This window comes from Pongo pygmaeus, chromosome 19 (genome assembly GCF_028885625.2).
Source record: "Pongo pygmaeus isolate AG05252 chromosome 19, NHGRI_mPonPyg2-v2.0_pri, whole genome shotgun sequence".
In the NCBI taxonomy this organism is placed as follows: domain Eukaryota; kingdom Metazoa; phylum Chordata; class Mammalia; order Primates; family Hominidae; genus Pongo; species Pongo pygmaeus.
The window spans coordinates 19,493,807-19,511,626 of NC_072392.2; the positions used below are offsets into that span (position 1 = coordinate 19,493,807).

The 17,820-nt window shown below is 44.5% G+C and overlaps 1 protein-coding gene and 1 pseudogene across 1 annotated transcript; one reads left to right on the plus strand and one right to left on the minus strand.

The window, feature by feature from the left end:
* The first annotated feature begins 7,428 nt into the window (after positions 1-7,428).
* Positions 7,429-8,414, plus strand: LOC129017721 (CMT1A duplicated region transcript 15 protein-like protein). Its single transcript, XM_054458400.1, is given in 2 exon segments — positions 7,429-7,693; positions 7,834-8,414. Coding segments are annotated over 2 exon segments (846 nt in total).
* Positions 8,415-11,430: 3,016 nt separating this feature from the next.
* LOC129017505 (zinc finger SWIM domain-containing protein 5-like) lies at positions 11,431-14,127 on the minus strand (annotated as a pseudogene).
* Positions 14,128-17,820: the final 3,693 nt, after the last annotated feature.

Sequence of the window (17,820 nt, forward strand, 5' to 3'; positions counted from 1 at the left end):
TCCACGATGGGGGTCACCTATGCTTGCAGCAGATGCTTCAGATCTGAGCACTGGAGATACAGGCCCTAGAAAGACAGAGAGACTTCCTGCATGGAGCTTACTGTCTGGGGGAGCCGACCACCTCACCATCCCACAGGGAAACAGAGCATCACAGCACAACAATAGCCTGCAGGAGGGGTGCATAGAACCCTGGCAGCTCATCCTGGGGAAGGCGCTCTAGTCTGGGAAAAGGCTTCTCAGAGAAAGGGGTCTGTTTTATTTTTACTTTTTCATCATAGAAGAGTGCACAGTTTAAGTGTTCAGCTTGATGAACTTTTACCCACGGGTGCATTCAGGCTCAGCCCCCAGACCAAGCTGGACAAGACCAAGTTCATGCCCAGCCCCTAGAGGGCTCCTTTGTCCCCTCCCATCCAATACTTCCCTCCAGAAGTAACCACTCTTCTTCAGCCCTTTGCTGTAGATTAATTCTGCTTCTTTTTGCCTTCTATAGACGCATGTGGAAGGTGCTCTTTTGAGTCCAGCTTCTTCACTCAACAATGACATCTGTGAGATCCTCTTATGTTGTTGCATGTGGTCATAGGTCATTCTTTTTCATTGTTGTATAGTATTTCATTGCATGAATACACTGTCATTTGTTGATGTTTTCTGTTTACGGATATTTAGATTGTGCTAGACAGTGATAGTTTTGACTAAGTAGAAGTTACCTTGCTATGCAGAGGCAGAGAGGATAGGAAGGAACATTTGAGAAGGCAGGAACAACATGCACAAAGGCCTTTGGCAGGAGGGAGCCTGCCTGGGGCCCTGAAGGCTGGTGTGGCTTCCTGGTACTCTGCTTCTAGGCCACTGTGTTCTGAGCGCCTGCTGCCCTGGCCTGGTGGGTGGCCCTCCACACCCATTCCCACCTTCTCTTCCTGTGCCTTCCTGACCTGCAGGGGCTGGGAAGCTGAAGGAGAGTGTCATAGCCACAGAAGAAGCATGTGGAACCACCAGCAGCTGGAGGCGGTGAGAAATGGAATCCTCCTAGGCCCTTTCCAGGAAGTGGGGCCCTGCCAACACCTTGATTGTAGATTTCTGACCTCTAGAACTGTGAGAAAAATAATTTCTATTGTTTTAAGCCACCAAGGTTTTGGTCAATTCCCACAGATCCACAGGAAACTCATATGTGTCTCACGCATTAGTAGGCAGCATGGTATTCTGGATCTACTGGAACGGTCTTGCAATGAGTTCAGACAAGAATTACTAAAGGCAATTGGTGAAATTAAACATCTTTCCAGCTGCTGGCCAAGGTGAGGAGAGACAGCTTTTTACTGGTATTTGCCCATCCTTGTTCTCATTTCTGCCCTTAACCTATAATTTCACAGAGCACAGAGAAGCATTTCCTCACTCTATTTCACTCATGAAGCCAGCGTTCCAGCTTTTGAAGGCCTGTTAGATTGCAGACAGATTGGCACTGGGTTACAAAATGGAAACACCCAAATTTCTGATGGTAGGTAGTTCGAAGTGTAGTTGAGATGTAGAGAATCAAAGCAGAGAGTACAATGCAGTGATAAAGAATATCAACTGGGCGCAGTGGCTCACACCTGTAATCCCAGGACTTTGGGAGGCCGAGGTGGGCAGATCACCTGAGGTCAGCAGTTTGAGACCAGCCTGGCCAACAATGGCAAAACCGCATCTCTACTAAAAATACAAAAATTACCTGGGAGTGGTGGTGGGTGCCTGTAATCCCAGCTACTTGGGAGGCTGAGGCAGGAGAATTGGTTGAACCTGGGAGGTGGAGGTTGCAGTGAACCGAGAAGATTGCACCAGTGCACTTCAGCCTTGGCGACACAATGAGAAAAAAAAAAGAGAGAGAGAAAGAGAGAAAAGAAAGAAAGAAAAAGAAAGAAAAGAAAGAAGAAAGAAGGAAGGAAGGAAGGGAGGAAGGAAAGAAAGAAAGAAAGAAAGAAAGAAAGAACAGAAAGAAAGAAAGGAAGAAAGAATATCATAGAGTTATGCCCAGACTCTAGTTTAGTGCAAAGTAGAACACCTACTATAATACAGGAGTGAGCAGTACAAGAGGACTTCCTGGAAGAAGTGGCACCTGAGCTGAGTTCTGAAGATTGAGTGGGAGTTTGCCAGGTCTATTGGCATGCTTTTAGCTGCTAGTAACAGACAATTAAAATCACTCCCAATTTTACCTCCAAAACATTGCCACTATTTTGGAGTTTTCTTCCAGATATATGTGTGTGTATGTGTATCTCATAAGTTTAAAAAGTTTTAGAATAGGCCGGGTGCAGTGGCTCACACCTGTAATCCCAGCAATTTGGGAGGCCATGGAGGTTGGATCAACTGAGGTCAGGAGTTTGAGACCAGCCTGACCAACATGGTGAAACCCTGTGTCTACTAAAAATGCAAAAATTAGCCGGGCGTGTTGGCGGGCACCTGTAATCTCAGCTGCTCAGGAGACTGAGGCAGGAAAATTGCTGGAACCTGGGAGGTGGAGGTTGCAGTGAGCCGAGATCACTCCATTGCATTCCAGCCCAGGTGACAACAGTGAGATTGCATCTCAAAAAAAAAAATTAGAATAATCTTGTACATGTTATTAACTTTCATTTTGCATTTAACTTTTTAAAAATGATTATACTTTTCTCAGCATATTCTCATCATTAAATATTATTTAAAACATTATTTTAAGGTTAGACAGTATTTTATCATATAAATAATTCATATTTACTAGTCCCCTGTTGTTGAATGTATATGTATTATTGAACCTTTATGTTCTTTCCAGTCTTCCAATATTCTAAATACTTTTTTCATCTCTCTCTTATCACTTATTTAGGAAAAATTCCTAGATGTTGAATTACTGAGTCAGAGCATAAACATTTTAAAGGCTTCTAACATATCCAGCCAGATTGCCCTTCAGAAATATTATACCAATTTGTTCCAGCAGTCATGAGAACACGCACTTCCCTGAGATCTTGCCAACACTTGATATTACATTGTTATTGCCTTCCAATCTCTTAATCATTTCTTTTTCCTTCTTTTTACCCTTTTTGCTTGGAAATATCTTCCCTAGCCCAAGATAAATAAACGATAACTTTTCTCATTTAAAAAATAATTATTTAATCAGTCTAGAATTTTGGTTTTTGATATAAGAATCGTGATGATTGTATGATATTCTGCCCACCAACCAGAGCAGTGCTGCAGAGGTGCAGAGATGGCCTCCTGTTTCCTGTTTCCTCCAAGTTCTGGGTCTGTGATTTAGGGATCTGCTGGTGAGAGAGGTTCAAAACATCTTCCCACCTTATTTCATGGACTGTCATTGTTTCAAGAAGCAAATTATACCATCAGCTCCAGGAAGATTTTTCTCCACTGCTTCATCTGTTTTAAGATCAGTCCATTGCAACCTGATTCTGCATTCTGCCATCTGATGGGCTTTGTGGTGGGTCATGTGAGGAGTTTCCATTTTTGTCTGTGTTCTAAATTTGCAGATATTTTATTTAAAGTATAGAAGTAATTTTAGTAGAAGTTACTAGCCAGGCTTTGCATTAGGTTTTAATATCTTGTAGAATAAGATTATTTTCTCTTCTTTTGCTTTAACATTCCTCATTACTCTTTTATTTATTTATTTATTTTTTGAGATGGAGTCTCACTCTGTCACCCAGGCTGGAGTGCAGTGGCACCATCTCAGCCCACTGCAAGCTCTGCCTCCTGGGTTCACACCATTCTCCTGCCTCAGCCTCCCGAGTAGCTGGGACTACAGGCGCCTGCCACCATGCCTGGCTAATTTTTTGTATTTTTAGTAGAGATTGGGTTTCACCGTGTTAGCCAGGATGGTCTCGATCTGACCTTGTGATCCGCCCGCCTTGGCCTCCCAAAGTGCTGGGATTACAGGTGTGAGCCACTGTGCCCGGCCTAGATTCCTCATTACTCTTTTGCATAATGTTTAATCTCCCATGTGGCCCTTTTTGAAGTTCTTCCCCAGTCCTTCACCTGTCTCTTTTATTATATTTATATATTTATTATATTTATTTATTTATTATTTTGATTGGCATTTGCATTATATGTATCAATGAGAAGTAATTTGGCATCTTAAAAAGTCTTATTTTTTCCTCATCATAAAATTACGTGTTCATTACAGAAGATTTAGAAAATATAGAAAAGTATAAAAAAGAAAAGTATTACCTTTAATGTTACCACTTGGAGGAAAAAAACTGCAAACATTTTACTGTCTGTCCTTTCAGATTTTTTCTTAGTTTACACATGTTTGAGCATGCATAAAACTTGCATTGATATGATTATGATATTTTGTCTTCCTATCCAGAAGAATAGAGTATGTCTTTCCACATTCCATTACAAAGAACCAGTTGGATTCATTTATTTATTCCACTGTTAATCTGTTTTGATTAATTCTTGTATCCTACTTTTGGACGTTTCTTTGATTTCTCACTAATTTCTTGAGTAAAATTCTTTGTTCATTTCACTTTGTTCTTTCTTGATTGATAATGAAAGCATTTAAAGATATGAATTTGACTTTTCTTGTAGCTTTGGCTAAATAGAGACAATAAAATCCAGAAACTTCTGAAATAAATTAAAGCTAATTTAGAGAAAAAAGGAAAGTGTACATTTTCTGTAGAGTACAAGGCACAACATATATGTTTAAAATTAAGCTGTTATTAATACTATAAAATCAAGTTATTATTCATATATCCATATCATTGCATGCTGGCTAGAATTATCAAATACTAACAGCAGGACAAAAAAGTCCTCACTAGTAATTTTAGGTGAGAGTTTAAGGTAAAGATGTGGGCATGATATCACATAGGGTTGCTTTCATATCTATCAAGACCTTAGGTCTGTGATTTTGTGGTTTCTTATATGCACAGAAACTGATATGTAATTGCAGTGAACTTGTAACATACTAACCTTCCTGCCCTTTTACATTACCATAGAAAAAGCAAAACCCAGACCTCCTAATCAAACTGATAGCTTATTGTGTCTCTACCTCAGAATATCAACTATAATTATATATAATTTTGGGTCTGCTGCAGGGGCAGAGTCCTCATGGAGAACCTCTGCTAGGGTAGTGCAGAAGTGAAATGTAGGGTTGGAGCCCCCATACAGGGTCTCCACTGGGGCACTGCCTAGTGGAGCTGTGAGAAGAGGGCCACCATCCTCCAGACTCCTGAATGGTAGATCCATCAACAGCTGTACCATGTGCCTGGAAAAGCTGCAGTCACTCAATGCCAGCCTGTAAAAACAGCCAAAGGGGCTATACCCAGCAGTGCCACAGGGGCAGAACTGCCCAAGGCCTTGGGAGCCCACATCAGAATGCCCTGGATGTGAGACATGGAGTCAAAGGAGATCATGTTGGAGCTTTAAGATTTAATGACTCCCCTACCAGATTCTGGACTTGCATGAGGCCCATTGGCCCCTTTGTTTTGGCCAATTTCTCCTGTTTGGAATGGGAACATTTACCCAATGCCTGTACCCACATTGTATCTTGGAAGTCACTAACTTGCTTTTGATTTTACAGGCTCATAGGTGGAAGGGACTTGCCTTGCCTCAGATGAGACTTTGAACTTGGACTTTTGGGTTAATGCTGGAATGAGTTAAGACTTTGGGAGACTGTTGGGAAGGCATAATTGGTTTTCAAATGTGAAAAGGGCATGAGGTTTGGGAGGGGCCAGTGGCAGAATGATATGGTTTGGCTCTGTGTCCCCACCCAAATCTCATCTTGAATTTTAATCCCAATGTGTCAAGGGAGGGACCTGGTGGGAGGTGATTGGATCATGGGGGTGGTTTGCCCCATGCTCTTCTCATGATAGAGAGTGAGTTTTCATGAGGTCTGATGGTTTTATAAGTGGCAGTTTCCCCTGCTCTCCCCTCTCTCCTGCTGCCTGGTGAAGAAATTGCCTGCTTCCCCTTTGCCTTCCATCATGATTGTAAGTTTCCTGAGGCCTTCACAGCCATGCAGAACTGTGAGCCAATTAAACCTCTTTTGCTTATAAATTACCCAGTCTCAGGTATTCTTTAGAGCAGTGTGAAAATAAACTGTATACATGAATTCAAATGATAACACTTAAGAGACTCATGTCCAAAGGATAACAGAAGCAGTTTTAGAACAAAACTATAATGAAGGATCTAAAGGGCTGTACTGGGTTCTCTTGTCTTACCCACTGAGCAACGTTATGACCTTGGGCAGGCCCCTTTACATTGTGCAATGTGGAATTGAAATGCGATGGTGGATGGAACCTTGTCTTGAACCTAATTCCATGGGAAGCATTTAACATTTCATCCTGCAATATGTTTGTTGTAGGCATTTGGTACATACATTTTATTACCTCATGCAAGTATTTTGCTAAGAGGGGTTTGGTTTGTTTGTGGTTTTTGGTTTGTTTGCTTGCTTGTTTTTTAGAGAGACAGGGTCTCATTCTGTCACCTAGGCTGGAATTCACTGTTGTGATCCTCACTCACTGCAGCCTTGAACTCCTGGGTTGAAGCGACCCTCCCACCTCAGCCTCCTGAGTAGCTGGGACTGCAGGCACATGCCACCATGCCTGGTAAATTTTTTAATTTTTTTTTTTCAGAGATGAGGGTCTCACTCTATTGCCCAAGCTGGTCTCAAACTGTTGGCCTCTAGCGATCCTCCCACCTTGGGCTCCCAAAGAGCTGGGATTACAGGTGTGAGCCACTGTACCCAGGCAAAAGATAACTTTGGAACACCAACTGAGAATGTTACTTACAATGAATCCTATCCTCATTCTCATTTACTTATTTGGATAGAGTTTCCTGAAATTTGTCTCACTATCATCTAAGATCCTTTTTCTTTCTCCAACTGGGAGATTGTGTCTGGTTTGGAAACTGCAAGCCCTGTTCAGGAAAAGGGAAAAGACCAAAGGCACACACCCAGTCCCCAGGTGATCATCAGGCCCAGGTGAAAACTCAGGCCTTAGTTGCACATCCAGCCTTAAGTGGACACCCAGGCCCCAGGTGATCACCAGTCCCCAGGTGGACACAAGGCCTTAGGTGAACAACAAGACCCAGTAGGCCATCAGGCCCCAGCTGGATACAGTCCCCAGGTGAACACAAGGCCCCAAGAGGGACATAGGCCCAAGGCAGACATCAGGCCCTAGGTGGACATCAGGCCTGAGAGGACATCCGGCCCCTGGTGAACATCAGGCACAGGTGTCCAGGCAGACCCTGGGTGGACATAACTGTGTACAGGTAAGGAGATGACCTGAGGGGAGGGTGAGTAGTCAGTAGCCCAGTGAAGTCCTGAGTAGGCTTATGGAAGGAAGGGGCTGAGGGGACAGAACTTTAAAGAAGAGACCTCACTTCCTTGATGACAGACCCAGACAGAACTTAGAACTCTGGTAACCAGGCGCCCACATCCTTGAGTCAGCCCCATAACCAGCTCACTTGGTGGGAGACGCTCAAGAGAGCAAGATGTTCTCATGTTGCTTCCCCACTTCGAGAGGTTGCTGCTTCAGGAATGGCGGGAGTGACAGCCTTTTCTGATGATGCCGAAGAAGGCTCATCCCTCACCCCAGACGCCTGTGGCCCTTTGTAAGAAGGCGCACCCACGTACCACAGGGCAGCTCAGGGCAGGCCCTAGCAGGCCAGGCCACACCAGGGATCCCATCGGGGCTGCATCTGCTCATTGTCCCTGTCCAGGAGGAGATTCGGGAGCCCATGGAGGCACAGACACATGGTGAGGTGGCTGCAGCCTGGGAGACTTTTCAGGGGCGGTGCTTTTGGGCTGGAATTCCTTTGAATTCAGTGAGGTTTTCTCTGTGTTTGGAAATTCCAGTGGAAAGTGACTGATGCTGGTGGCCCTTTCTCCTTTTTCAGCTCCTGGTCCATATGCAGAAATAGGAGCACTTGCAGCACCAGCTGTAGAGCCAGAGCCAGCATGGGAAGAGCCCCCTCCAGAGAGAGCACTGGAGCTGAAGGGAGCTCCAGCCAAGGACCAGCCCAGCCAGGAGCTGCCTGAAATCACGGCACCTACTGTAGCCACTGGCCTTCACCCTGGAACTGAAAGTGTGGCTGGAGAGAGAAGTGGGAGGGAGGGGGTGACAAGCACAGCCCCAGCCAGCAGCTCCCATGCTGCCCCTAGTCCTGGGCATGGTGGCAAACATGGAGGCAGAGACCAGGGCATTCAAACCAGACTCTTGTACCTTGCTGGAGAGAGGCTTCTCTCATTCACTAGAACCACAGCCCTGCTGCTGCAGGGTCTGTTTATTGTGCTAATGCTGGTGGGGTCTATCTGTGTGCAGGAGGTGTGCAAGAGCATTAAAAGAAGGCTGGGAAGAAGAGTTCCAGCAGCTTCTACTGCTCTCAGATGCAATCTTCTCCTCCAGGCATGGATGTGTGTCTGCAACTGGGCATCCAGGCTGTTTGCCCCTAATGTGCTGCCCCGAATGGGCTCTTAACAGGTGGGCAGGGGGTAAGGAGACCAGGAGGTGGTTCCAAAGGGTACAGCAAGCAAAGCTTTAAAAGACAGCCTTTGTGCCCCAGGCTCTCCATGCCGCCACCTGCCCTAGCATTGATTAATGGTGTTAGAATTACAAGTTTATGAAATGAAATATAAATAAAGTTTGATTTCTGAAACTTCTTGCCTTTTTGAACTCCCTAATATTGGATGGTGTTTTTGAGGCTATCCTGAAAATCTCTGATAGTTGTGTCTTTTGTTGTGGTTGTTTGTGTGATTGAATTACCATCGAGTCAACTGTTATTGGAAACCTTTTAGGTATGGCTTTTAGAAGATCTTGACCCACTCTTGCCTGTTTTGAGTCTCTGGTTTATTGTGGAGAGATTATGTAGGCTCATGCCTCTGGCAGATAAATCACCTTTTACCATCATAGATTTGGCATCAGTTTCCAAGAATTATGTGTGCAAGTTGATATGCTGGTACTTTAGCTAATCTGGGTGTCAAAACAGAATGCCATAGACTAGGTACCATAGAAAATTGATTTCTCACAGTTTTGGAGATGATAAAATCCAAGGTCAAATGGTCAGAAGATTCCGTGTCTACAGAGGGCTGGCTTCCTGGTTCATGCCATCTTTTTACTGTGTCTTTACATGACAGAAGGGATGAGGGAGCTCTCTGCAGTCCCTTTGATAGGGGCACCAATTCCATTCATGAGGTCCCTGCCTTCATGAACTTAATCACCTTCCAAGGCCCCACCCCCAAATACCATTACACAGAATTCAACACATGAATTTGAGGAGGACAATAACATTTGCTTTACAGAATCAGGTCACCCCGAGCCATATGCACTCACAGGAAATCTATAATCTTCTATTAAATATTTGCTGGTCCCCTCTGGGCATTGTCTAAACAAAATTGTCTAAACAAAAATTTAGACAATTTTTGTTTTCTTTAAGAAAAATGATCTTTCATGTGATCCATGGTCTATTCATAGAAAAGCACTGTGAGTTCACACACTTGCAAAAAAGAAGGGCAATTGTGATACAAAAATGAGAGTGACCTCCCTCTCTCTCTCTCTCTCTCTCTCTTTAACCAACCCATTGGGCTGAGGCATTGTAGGGACCTTTGGCTTGGCAGTAGGACTTGAGTAGCCATGAATGGCAAATACAACTTCTTGGTCAGTTTGGAGTAGAAAAGGTGACAGTTTGTCAACAAAAGAAAAAGTAAAGCAGATGGAGAAGTTCTTATTTCGCATTCTAGCTATACCACCCCTTCTTTATCAAACTCCACCCCCAAATCAGGATCTAACACATAAAAGAGTAAACACGAAGGCACTGGTAACCAACTGACTCTTCTGAATGTCCTTGCTGTCTCCTCCAACAATTCCAGGCTGAGCATAGGGGTCGGGAAGGTAGCAGGAACGTGATGATACACTGTGGAGGGCAGCCAGGGCTAAGACAGGGCTGCTCACTAGGGCTAGAAATTAGGAAGGGAGAGGCTAAGTGCAGACCAGCCCTAGCCTCCAAGTCAGCAAGCAATGAGACTGTGACAAAAGCAGGCAGATGAAGCTTGACGTAGAAAGGCGGAGGAAGAAAGCAAGTACAGGGAGAGAATGGAACTGTGCAGCGAAAGCAGCCAATCTGATGGCAGAGGGAGACCAATTCTTAGAAGCTCATTTGGTGAGAGGGAATGAACAGAGGAGGCACAGAGATGGGGAACAAACATTTAACTAGTGAGAGAGATTTAAGACGAATGGGAAGAGAAATCTCGCAAAAAGGACACATTCACGCAGATCCTCAAAGATGAACACGCAGTCATCCCTACATGTAGAAATACGCTCAGTTACACATATAAAAACACAGATGCATGGAGAGCAAGCATACACACAGACACATATTTCTACACATGCACTCATGTGTGCCCAGATACACACACACTATACATGCAAAACATGACAGCATTTACACATAGATATGCACCCTCACATGTACACAAATGTTACATCCTCACACAGAGACCCACAGTCCAGTGTGCACGTATCCACACAGGTACACAGCCATAGAACTGACATACATACACATCAACATATAATGTGCACACACAGACAGGCATGCGCAGATATATCTATGCACATAGACACATGGACTCAGTCATACAGATACACACACTCTCTGACACAAAGGTGACCAGTGTCGATGAATATTGTGAGCTCCGTGGCTACCCAGACCTTCATCTTTTCCCTGCAGTTGTTTCAAAGGTGCTCAGCAGACTCCTGGCGAGGCTGTGTGAGGCAGGGGCAGGAGCTTCAGAGTCCTCACAGCTTTGTGAGGCAAAAGTCTGAGTTGAGTCCTGGCATCTGCTGCTCACCCACCACTGGGCTATTAATGCCCTGTCTGTAGGTGAGAGATTCTGCATAGACTAGTCTTGGGATTTTTTCTAACTGGCCATTTTTCTCCTTGGCACCCCCACTATCTCACTGGTAATGACATACACTCTGCAAGGGAAACCTGAGAAATGGTTGTGAGTCTCCTCAGACAATAAGCACATCCTCCCACCCACAGCTACCTCAAGCGCCCATCAAATCAGAACCAGGATTATAAATACTTACGACTTTAGAGTAATTGGCAACACATATACTATAGTATTTACAGTATCATGAATGCATCTATTTCTCTGGTTAAGCAATCTCTGAGATGGAACAGTGTTCTGTTTTCCAAGGGAGACAGTGCCAATGCCCAGGACACACAGGACATAGGGGCAGAAGGTGGCATATGGTGGGGGTTTCTGGTCAATTTGCAGGGCCCACTTCCTCCATCAACAGTGGGCTGTAGTGAGAAGCTTGCAAAGGTATGCATATTGACTAGAGTTGGACTCCCCCATCCTTAGCCCTGTGGTCCTTTGGCCTCAGCCACAGGTGCTCAGAGTCCTCTCAGGGCAAACAAATGTTTCAGCATTTTTGGCCTGACCTGATACTACCTGGGGATCCAGGCTGCTGGGCCGGTGAGCTATCTGCTTTCTCAGCCAAAGGGCTCTCGAACCAGCAGCATCAGCTTTTTCTTGCCTTTGTAGATCTGTTTGTGGTTGTTGATGAACAGAGTAAATTGCAGGTAGCCATCCTAGGGCAGCAGGAGGGTCTCCCGAGCCTTGCTTAGAAACTCAATGAACTGTCCATACTGGCAATGGCTAATGTGTGTTAGATGTAGTGTGTGGTGTTGATGTAAGCATTGCATCAGCAACTGGTGCCATGGAGTTGTGTCAGTGGAGATGAGCTTTCCAGAGTTGCGGCGGCCTCAGGTGCTGGCCAGGCCAGGTGCAGTCACCGTGCAGCCTTGCACACAGGATGTCTGAAAGCACCATGGCAATGTGCACACTCTTCACCACCAGGGAGATGAGAACTGCCAGCTCATTGTTGCCCAGAGAGTGGCTGAGGGCACAAACCCAGAGCACATCATTGATGGCTGGGTGGGTATCCTGGTTATGAGCCACGTTAAGATGACTCATGGCCAATAAGGCCAGCTTGAAGGCACGGAGCGCGTAGCCACAGAGCTCCACGTAGCAGGCAATGGTGAACAGCTGTGAATGGGTCATGCCACCGGCAGCAGCCTCAGTGGCAATCTGGCAGGTTGCCTCAAAGCCAATGTGGTCTTTCTCACAGAGTTTAAGGGCTGACAGGGCACAGCTCTGTGGATGTTTCATAGCACACTGCAGGGCCAGTGTGAAAGCACAGCTAGCCAGTTCCTCCCGCTGTGGATAGTCAAGACTGAGGCACAGGATAGTGGTGTGGGATATGGCTGTGGCAGCTACAATACTAGCAGCCTCAGTAGGGGTGAAGAGTGTGTACCAGCTCTGCAAGATGCTCCCTGGGACCCGCACACCTGTCCGGGAGAGCCTGAGCTCAGCTGTGGCCATCTGGGTCCTGATTCAGGTTGGCCCAGATTACCGTGTGGGGTTTGAACTTGGCCTACAGAGATGAATTCTCCCTCCTCCTCAGCAACCTTGAGATGATCTGAGGCAAACCAGGGCAAGGGAAGCATCCCAGATGGCCAGACCTTGTTTGGGGTCTCTTCCTATCTCTTCCTTCCCCAGGTCAGAGGGTTGAAGGTTTCTGCAGGTGCTCTTAGCCCCTCAGGAGGATGGAGCAGTAGAGCCTGGGGTTTGCCTGCCCCAAGGCTAGGGTTGCAGATCTGCCAGGGGTTCTAGCTGAAGTGGGGCCTCTCGAGGTAGAGTCTTGTGCTGGGGATTTGGGCTTTAGAAACGGTCCTGAGCTTCCAAGGTGTCCGGGGTTTCTCACAAGCATGGACAAGGATGGAGACAAAACCACCAGGCCCACTACCACCCAAGGGCACACTTGAGTATTGGCAGCTGAAAATTCATTCTCTTAGACATGTCTCTGATGAGAGAGGGTCAATGTGTTGCTGACATCAGCATATGGTTGATTTAAGCAGTGAGGACAGAACTTGGGCTAGCCAAACAGAGGCCACCTTCTCCCACCAGCAGCCCCATCCTTTCTTAGGCCATCAAGAATAGGAATATGAGGGCTCCAAGGATTCGTTGTCCTGTCTCAAGAGTAGGGTATAGAAACTCCTTTCCTGTGGGAGTAGAGGGAGGTGGGCGATACTCATTTCTGAAGCACAGGTCACCAACCATCGTACCATCTCTCTGTGTCTCCAGTTAAGGGATGATAAGGTCATCTCATCACCTGTAACCCAGGTTCCAGGGCCACATTGAGCAGGGTGCTGTCAGTACTACTGTTAGTGGGAGTAGCAATCTTGAACTCATTTTGGGCCAGTTTGAAGATGAGGGGGGAAGAATGAATGTGCTTCTGCATTGCTTCCAGAATTGTTCAGAGCCTCAAAGTGTCTCCTTTGGCAGCAGTCAGCATGGTGGAGGCCAGTTCCCACCGCTGTGATTCCAAGTGTCCAAGCGTGAACCAGGGAGGATAATGGCTGGGCACCAGAGACACCATACGGTGAGTGAGGGACGTGTCAGCTGCACAACCTGAATTTTCTAAAACAGGTAACCTTATGACACATAAGCCTAATTTACAGGTGGGGTCTGGATCGTGAGACAGCGGAGCTGGGAACAAATACTTGGCAGAGATATGCATGGAAACGCTCTCTCGGTGGATGACTTCTCCCAGATCCCTGAAAGGGCCCCTTTCCAGCAGCAAGATGCACTATTTTTGGAATGTTTGCACTGGGTCATCATCCAATTGCAGCTCTTGGAGTTGGCTGAGGAGCTGCTCCTCATTACGGCACACCTTGTCCTGTGCACCTGATGCAGCTTCCAGGGCCAATGACAAGTAGGACTCACTGCTGTTTGGGGAGCTTACAGCCACAGGTACATGTTGATACACAGGGGGTCTGCTTTCATTCATATCTAGATAGCCGTCATCATTCAGGAGGCAGGTCTCAGTCAAAGTGAGAAAGAGGCAGCCGATGGGATCCAGGGGGTGGCCCACCCAGCCTTCCAGGTTTGTGATGGTTGTGGTTCCTCTCTGCAGCACTTGTTTCTTCTGATGCTTGTAGATTTTCAGGTGCCACCACTGCTGAACCTCAGAGTATTAATAATGGCCACTGTGAGTCTGAGGGCCTCTTTTGGACAACCATGGGAATGTGGGGCATCAACCCAAGCACAGGCTGTGGCACGTGCTCAAACCACAGTGGCTGGCCTTGGGAATTAAAGAGTAGTCTTGGCCGGGCGTGGTGGCTCATGCCTGTAATCCCAGCATTTTAGGAGGCCGAGGTGGGTGGATCATGAGGTCAGGAGATCAACACCATCCTGGCCAACATGGAGAAACCCTGTCTCTACTAAAAATACAAAAAATTTAGCTGGGCATGGTGGCGGGCCTCTGTAGTCCCAGCTACTTGGGAGGTGAGGCAAGAGAATGGTGTGAACCGGGGAAGCGGAGCTTGCAGTGAGCCGAGATCGTGCCACTGCACTCCAGCCTGGGCGACAGAGAGATACTCTGTCTCGAAAAAAAAAATTAGCTGGGCATGGCAGCGCGTGCCTGTAATCCCAGCTATTTGGGAGGCTGAGGCAAAAGAATTGCTTGAACCTGGGAGGTGGAGGTTGCAGTGAGTCCAGATCGCCCCACTGCACTCCAGCCTGGCAACAGAGCTACTTGACTCTGTCTCAAAAAAAAAAAAAAAAAAAAAAAAAATATATATATATATATATATTGCACAGATCCCTGAAAATATGATTATACACATTTTCTTTTTTGTTTTGTTTTGTTTTGGCTTGGTTTTTTGTGATGAAGTTTCGCTCTTGCGCCCAGCCTGGAGCAGTGGTGCATTCTCAGCTCCATTCTCCCGCCTCAGTCTTTCAATCAAGTAGCTACTTTTTTTTTTTTTTTTTTGAGATGAAGCTTTGCTCTTGTTGCCCAGGCTGGAGTGCAATGGTAAGTGCTCGGCTCACTGCAACATCCAACTCCAGGCTTCAAGTGATTCTCCCACCTCAGCCTCCCAAGTAACTGGGATTACTGGCTCCCACCAGCAAGCCCGGCTAATTTTTTTTTATTTTTAGTAGAGATGGGGTTTCATGATGTTAGCCAGGCTGGTCTCAAACTCCTGACCTCAAGTGATCCACCCACCTTGGCCTCCCAAAGTGCTGGGATTGCAAGTATGAGCCACCGTGCCCAGCCTGATTATATACATTTTCAATAAACATACATGAAAATGGTCTCAGGCATTTTAATAATTAGAAGACCAAAATCAATAAAAATGTAATAACATTACCCACTAACCAGAAAATATAAAAGAAAGACTGACAAAATCAGGTGTTGGAAAGGACATCTAATTAGAATGCTCTTAAACTTGTGGTTGGGTTGTATATTAGCCAAAAAAATCTTTGGAATTAAAAAAATTAAATGATAAATTGTGTATATTTGTGGTGTACCACATTATACATATATACACACACACAGACACACATTGTAGAGTAGCTGAATCTGTATATATATATATATATATATATAGCCACAGACATACATTGTAGAATGGCTAAATCAAGCTACCTAGCATATCAGTTAGCTTAGATACTTATCTTTTTTTTTAATTTTTTTATTTTTAGATGGAGTCTCCCTCTGTCACCCAGGCTAGAGTGCAATGGTGCAATCTTGGCTCACTGCAACCTCTGCCTCCCAGGTTCAAGTGATTCTCCTGCCTCAGCCTCCTGAGTGGCTGGGATTACAGGCGCCTGCCACCATGCTTGGCTAATTTTTGTATTTTTAGTAGAGATAGGGTTTCACCATCTTGGCCAGGCTGGTCTCAAACTCCTGACCTCAGGTGATCCTCCTGCCTCAGCCTCCCAAAGTGCTGGGATTACAGGCATGAGCCACTGCACCTGACCTTTTTCTTTTATTTCTTAACCTAGAGCAGAGCTTCCTAGTGTATATGAGTTGGAAGGCTTCTTTTTTACATTAAAACATTTCATAAATTTCTACACTATAGTAGTTGTACTCTCATTCAGTCTTCAGATAGTATTAAATAATGTAAAGTATAACTTGCCTCCCATCTTAAGTCATGAAGCTTAGGAATCACATATGATCTAGAGAATGAATAAAATGGGTCATAGAAGCTATGACTGGGAGAACTGATATTATAAATTATATCTGGGATCAGTGTGCATTTTATTTTGTGATTTGGTTGAGGTTTTTTATAGACTTGGAGACCTTTAGTTTCTTTGTATTGTTGTTATATGTAATTAAAATTGATATTAACCAGTAGTACTGACAAGAATTGCTTTTGTTGACAGTATTTTTAAATGACTAGATTTTTACTTGAAAGCACTGTGCAACTAACTACAAAATAAAATTGTTTTCCATCTATGAATTGTTGTGGGAATAAGACCATTTAAAGCTGCTTTTACCATTATGATATAAGTTAATGCACTTTGGCAATAATGTATTAATTGCTCAAACATAGTCTGGACACAATTAATGTAGATCCCAGAAGTGTTTGTTAGGACCCAAGAGTATTTTATGTGTCAGGAATTTCTTCTTAAATGATTAAATATAAAAGTATGCTAGGTATAGATTATTATATTTAATCTATATTTGTGACTTTTTTCTTTTATGTGCAGTTTCTGTGAAAAGAGCTTTTAAAGCAACTGTTCCAAATAGAATACTACTATCTCTGTACCTCCATTGACTTCCTTTCTGTAAAGCCTCAGGTTGGCTGTACTGGAGATCATGTGCTTTCCAAATTACCATCTGATGGCAAAGTACCACCATTGGTGGTGCCAAAGTTTAAGTTATTTTATATTCAGCCCAGGACACAAAGGAACTCCTTCACCTCTGGAAGAACTTTAAGGTAAACAAGAAAACAGGATTTAAAAATCAATATGCAGCATTTAAATGCTGTTACTTTCTCTTTTATATCCTTTTTTTTTTTTTTTTTTTTGAGACAGAGTCTCACTCTGTCACCAGGCTGGAGTACAGTGGGGTGAACTCAGCTCACTGCAACCTCCGCCTCCCAGGTTCAAGTGATTCTCCTGCCTCAACCTCCCAAGTAGCTGGGACTACAGGTGTGCACCACCAGGCCTAGCTAATTTTTATAGTTTTAGTAGAGATGGGGTTTCACCATGTTGGTCAGAATGGTCTCGATCTCTCGACCTTACGATCTGCCTGCCTTGGCCTTCCAAAGTGCTGGCATTACAGGTGTGAGCCACTGCACCTGGCCAATTTGGACTTTTTTAAAGAAATAATATATAATTGGCCATCCATATCCATGGGTTCCACATCTGTAGATTTAACCAACTGCAGATCAAAAATATTCAGAAAAAATGATGATTGTACTGTACATGTACAGCCTTTTTCTTTGCATTTTTTCCTGAACAATACAATACAAGAACTATCTCAATAGGATTTACATTGTATTAGGTATTATAAGTAATCAAGAGATGATTTAAAGCATATGGGAGGATATGTGTAGGTTATATGCAAATATTGCACCATTTATATAGGGGACTTGAGTATTTATGGATTTTGGTATCCAAGGAGGGTCCTGGAACCAATCCCCCACATATACTGAGGGATAACTGTAATAATAATACCTCAGTTATCTTTCACATGTCTAGAATGAAAGAGAAAGGAATTATTTTGTATTTGGTTAGTAAACATAGAAAACATGTCTCTTATCTATTATTTTCTAATATTTGGTGCAATGAAAAATAAGGAAACAATCAAGTAGTCCTTTTCTTTCCCTGCTTTCTCCACCAGTCTATACTTCCCAGTCTAAATAGTTACTTGAATAATCCATTGGCTGAATTTGGCTGATGTAGAAGCCAAAGGATTAACAGAGAGAAGATGAAACAACATTTGGTTCTTGTTTTTTAAAAAACAATTTGTCTTAGCCCATTGAAACACCATAAGTCACAATGGCTTTTTTCCCCTCAAAATTTTA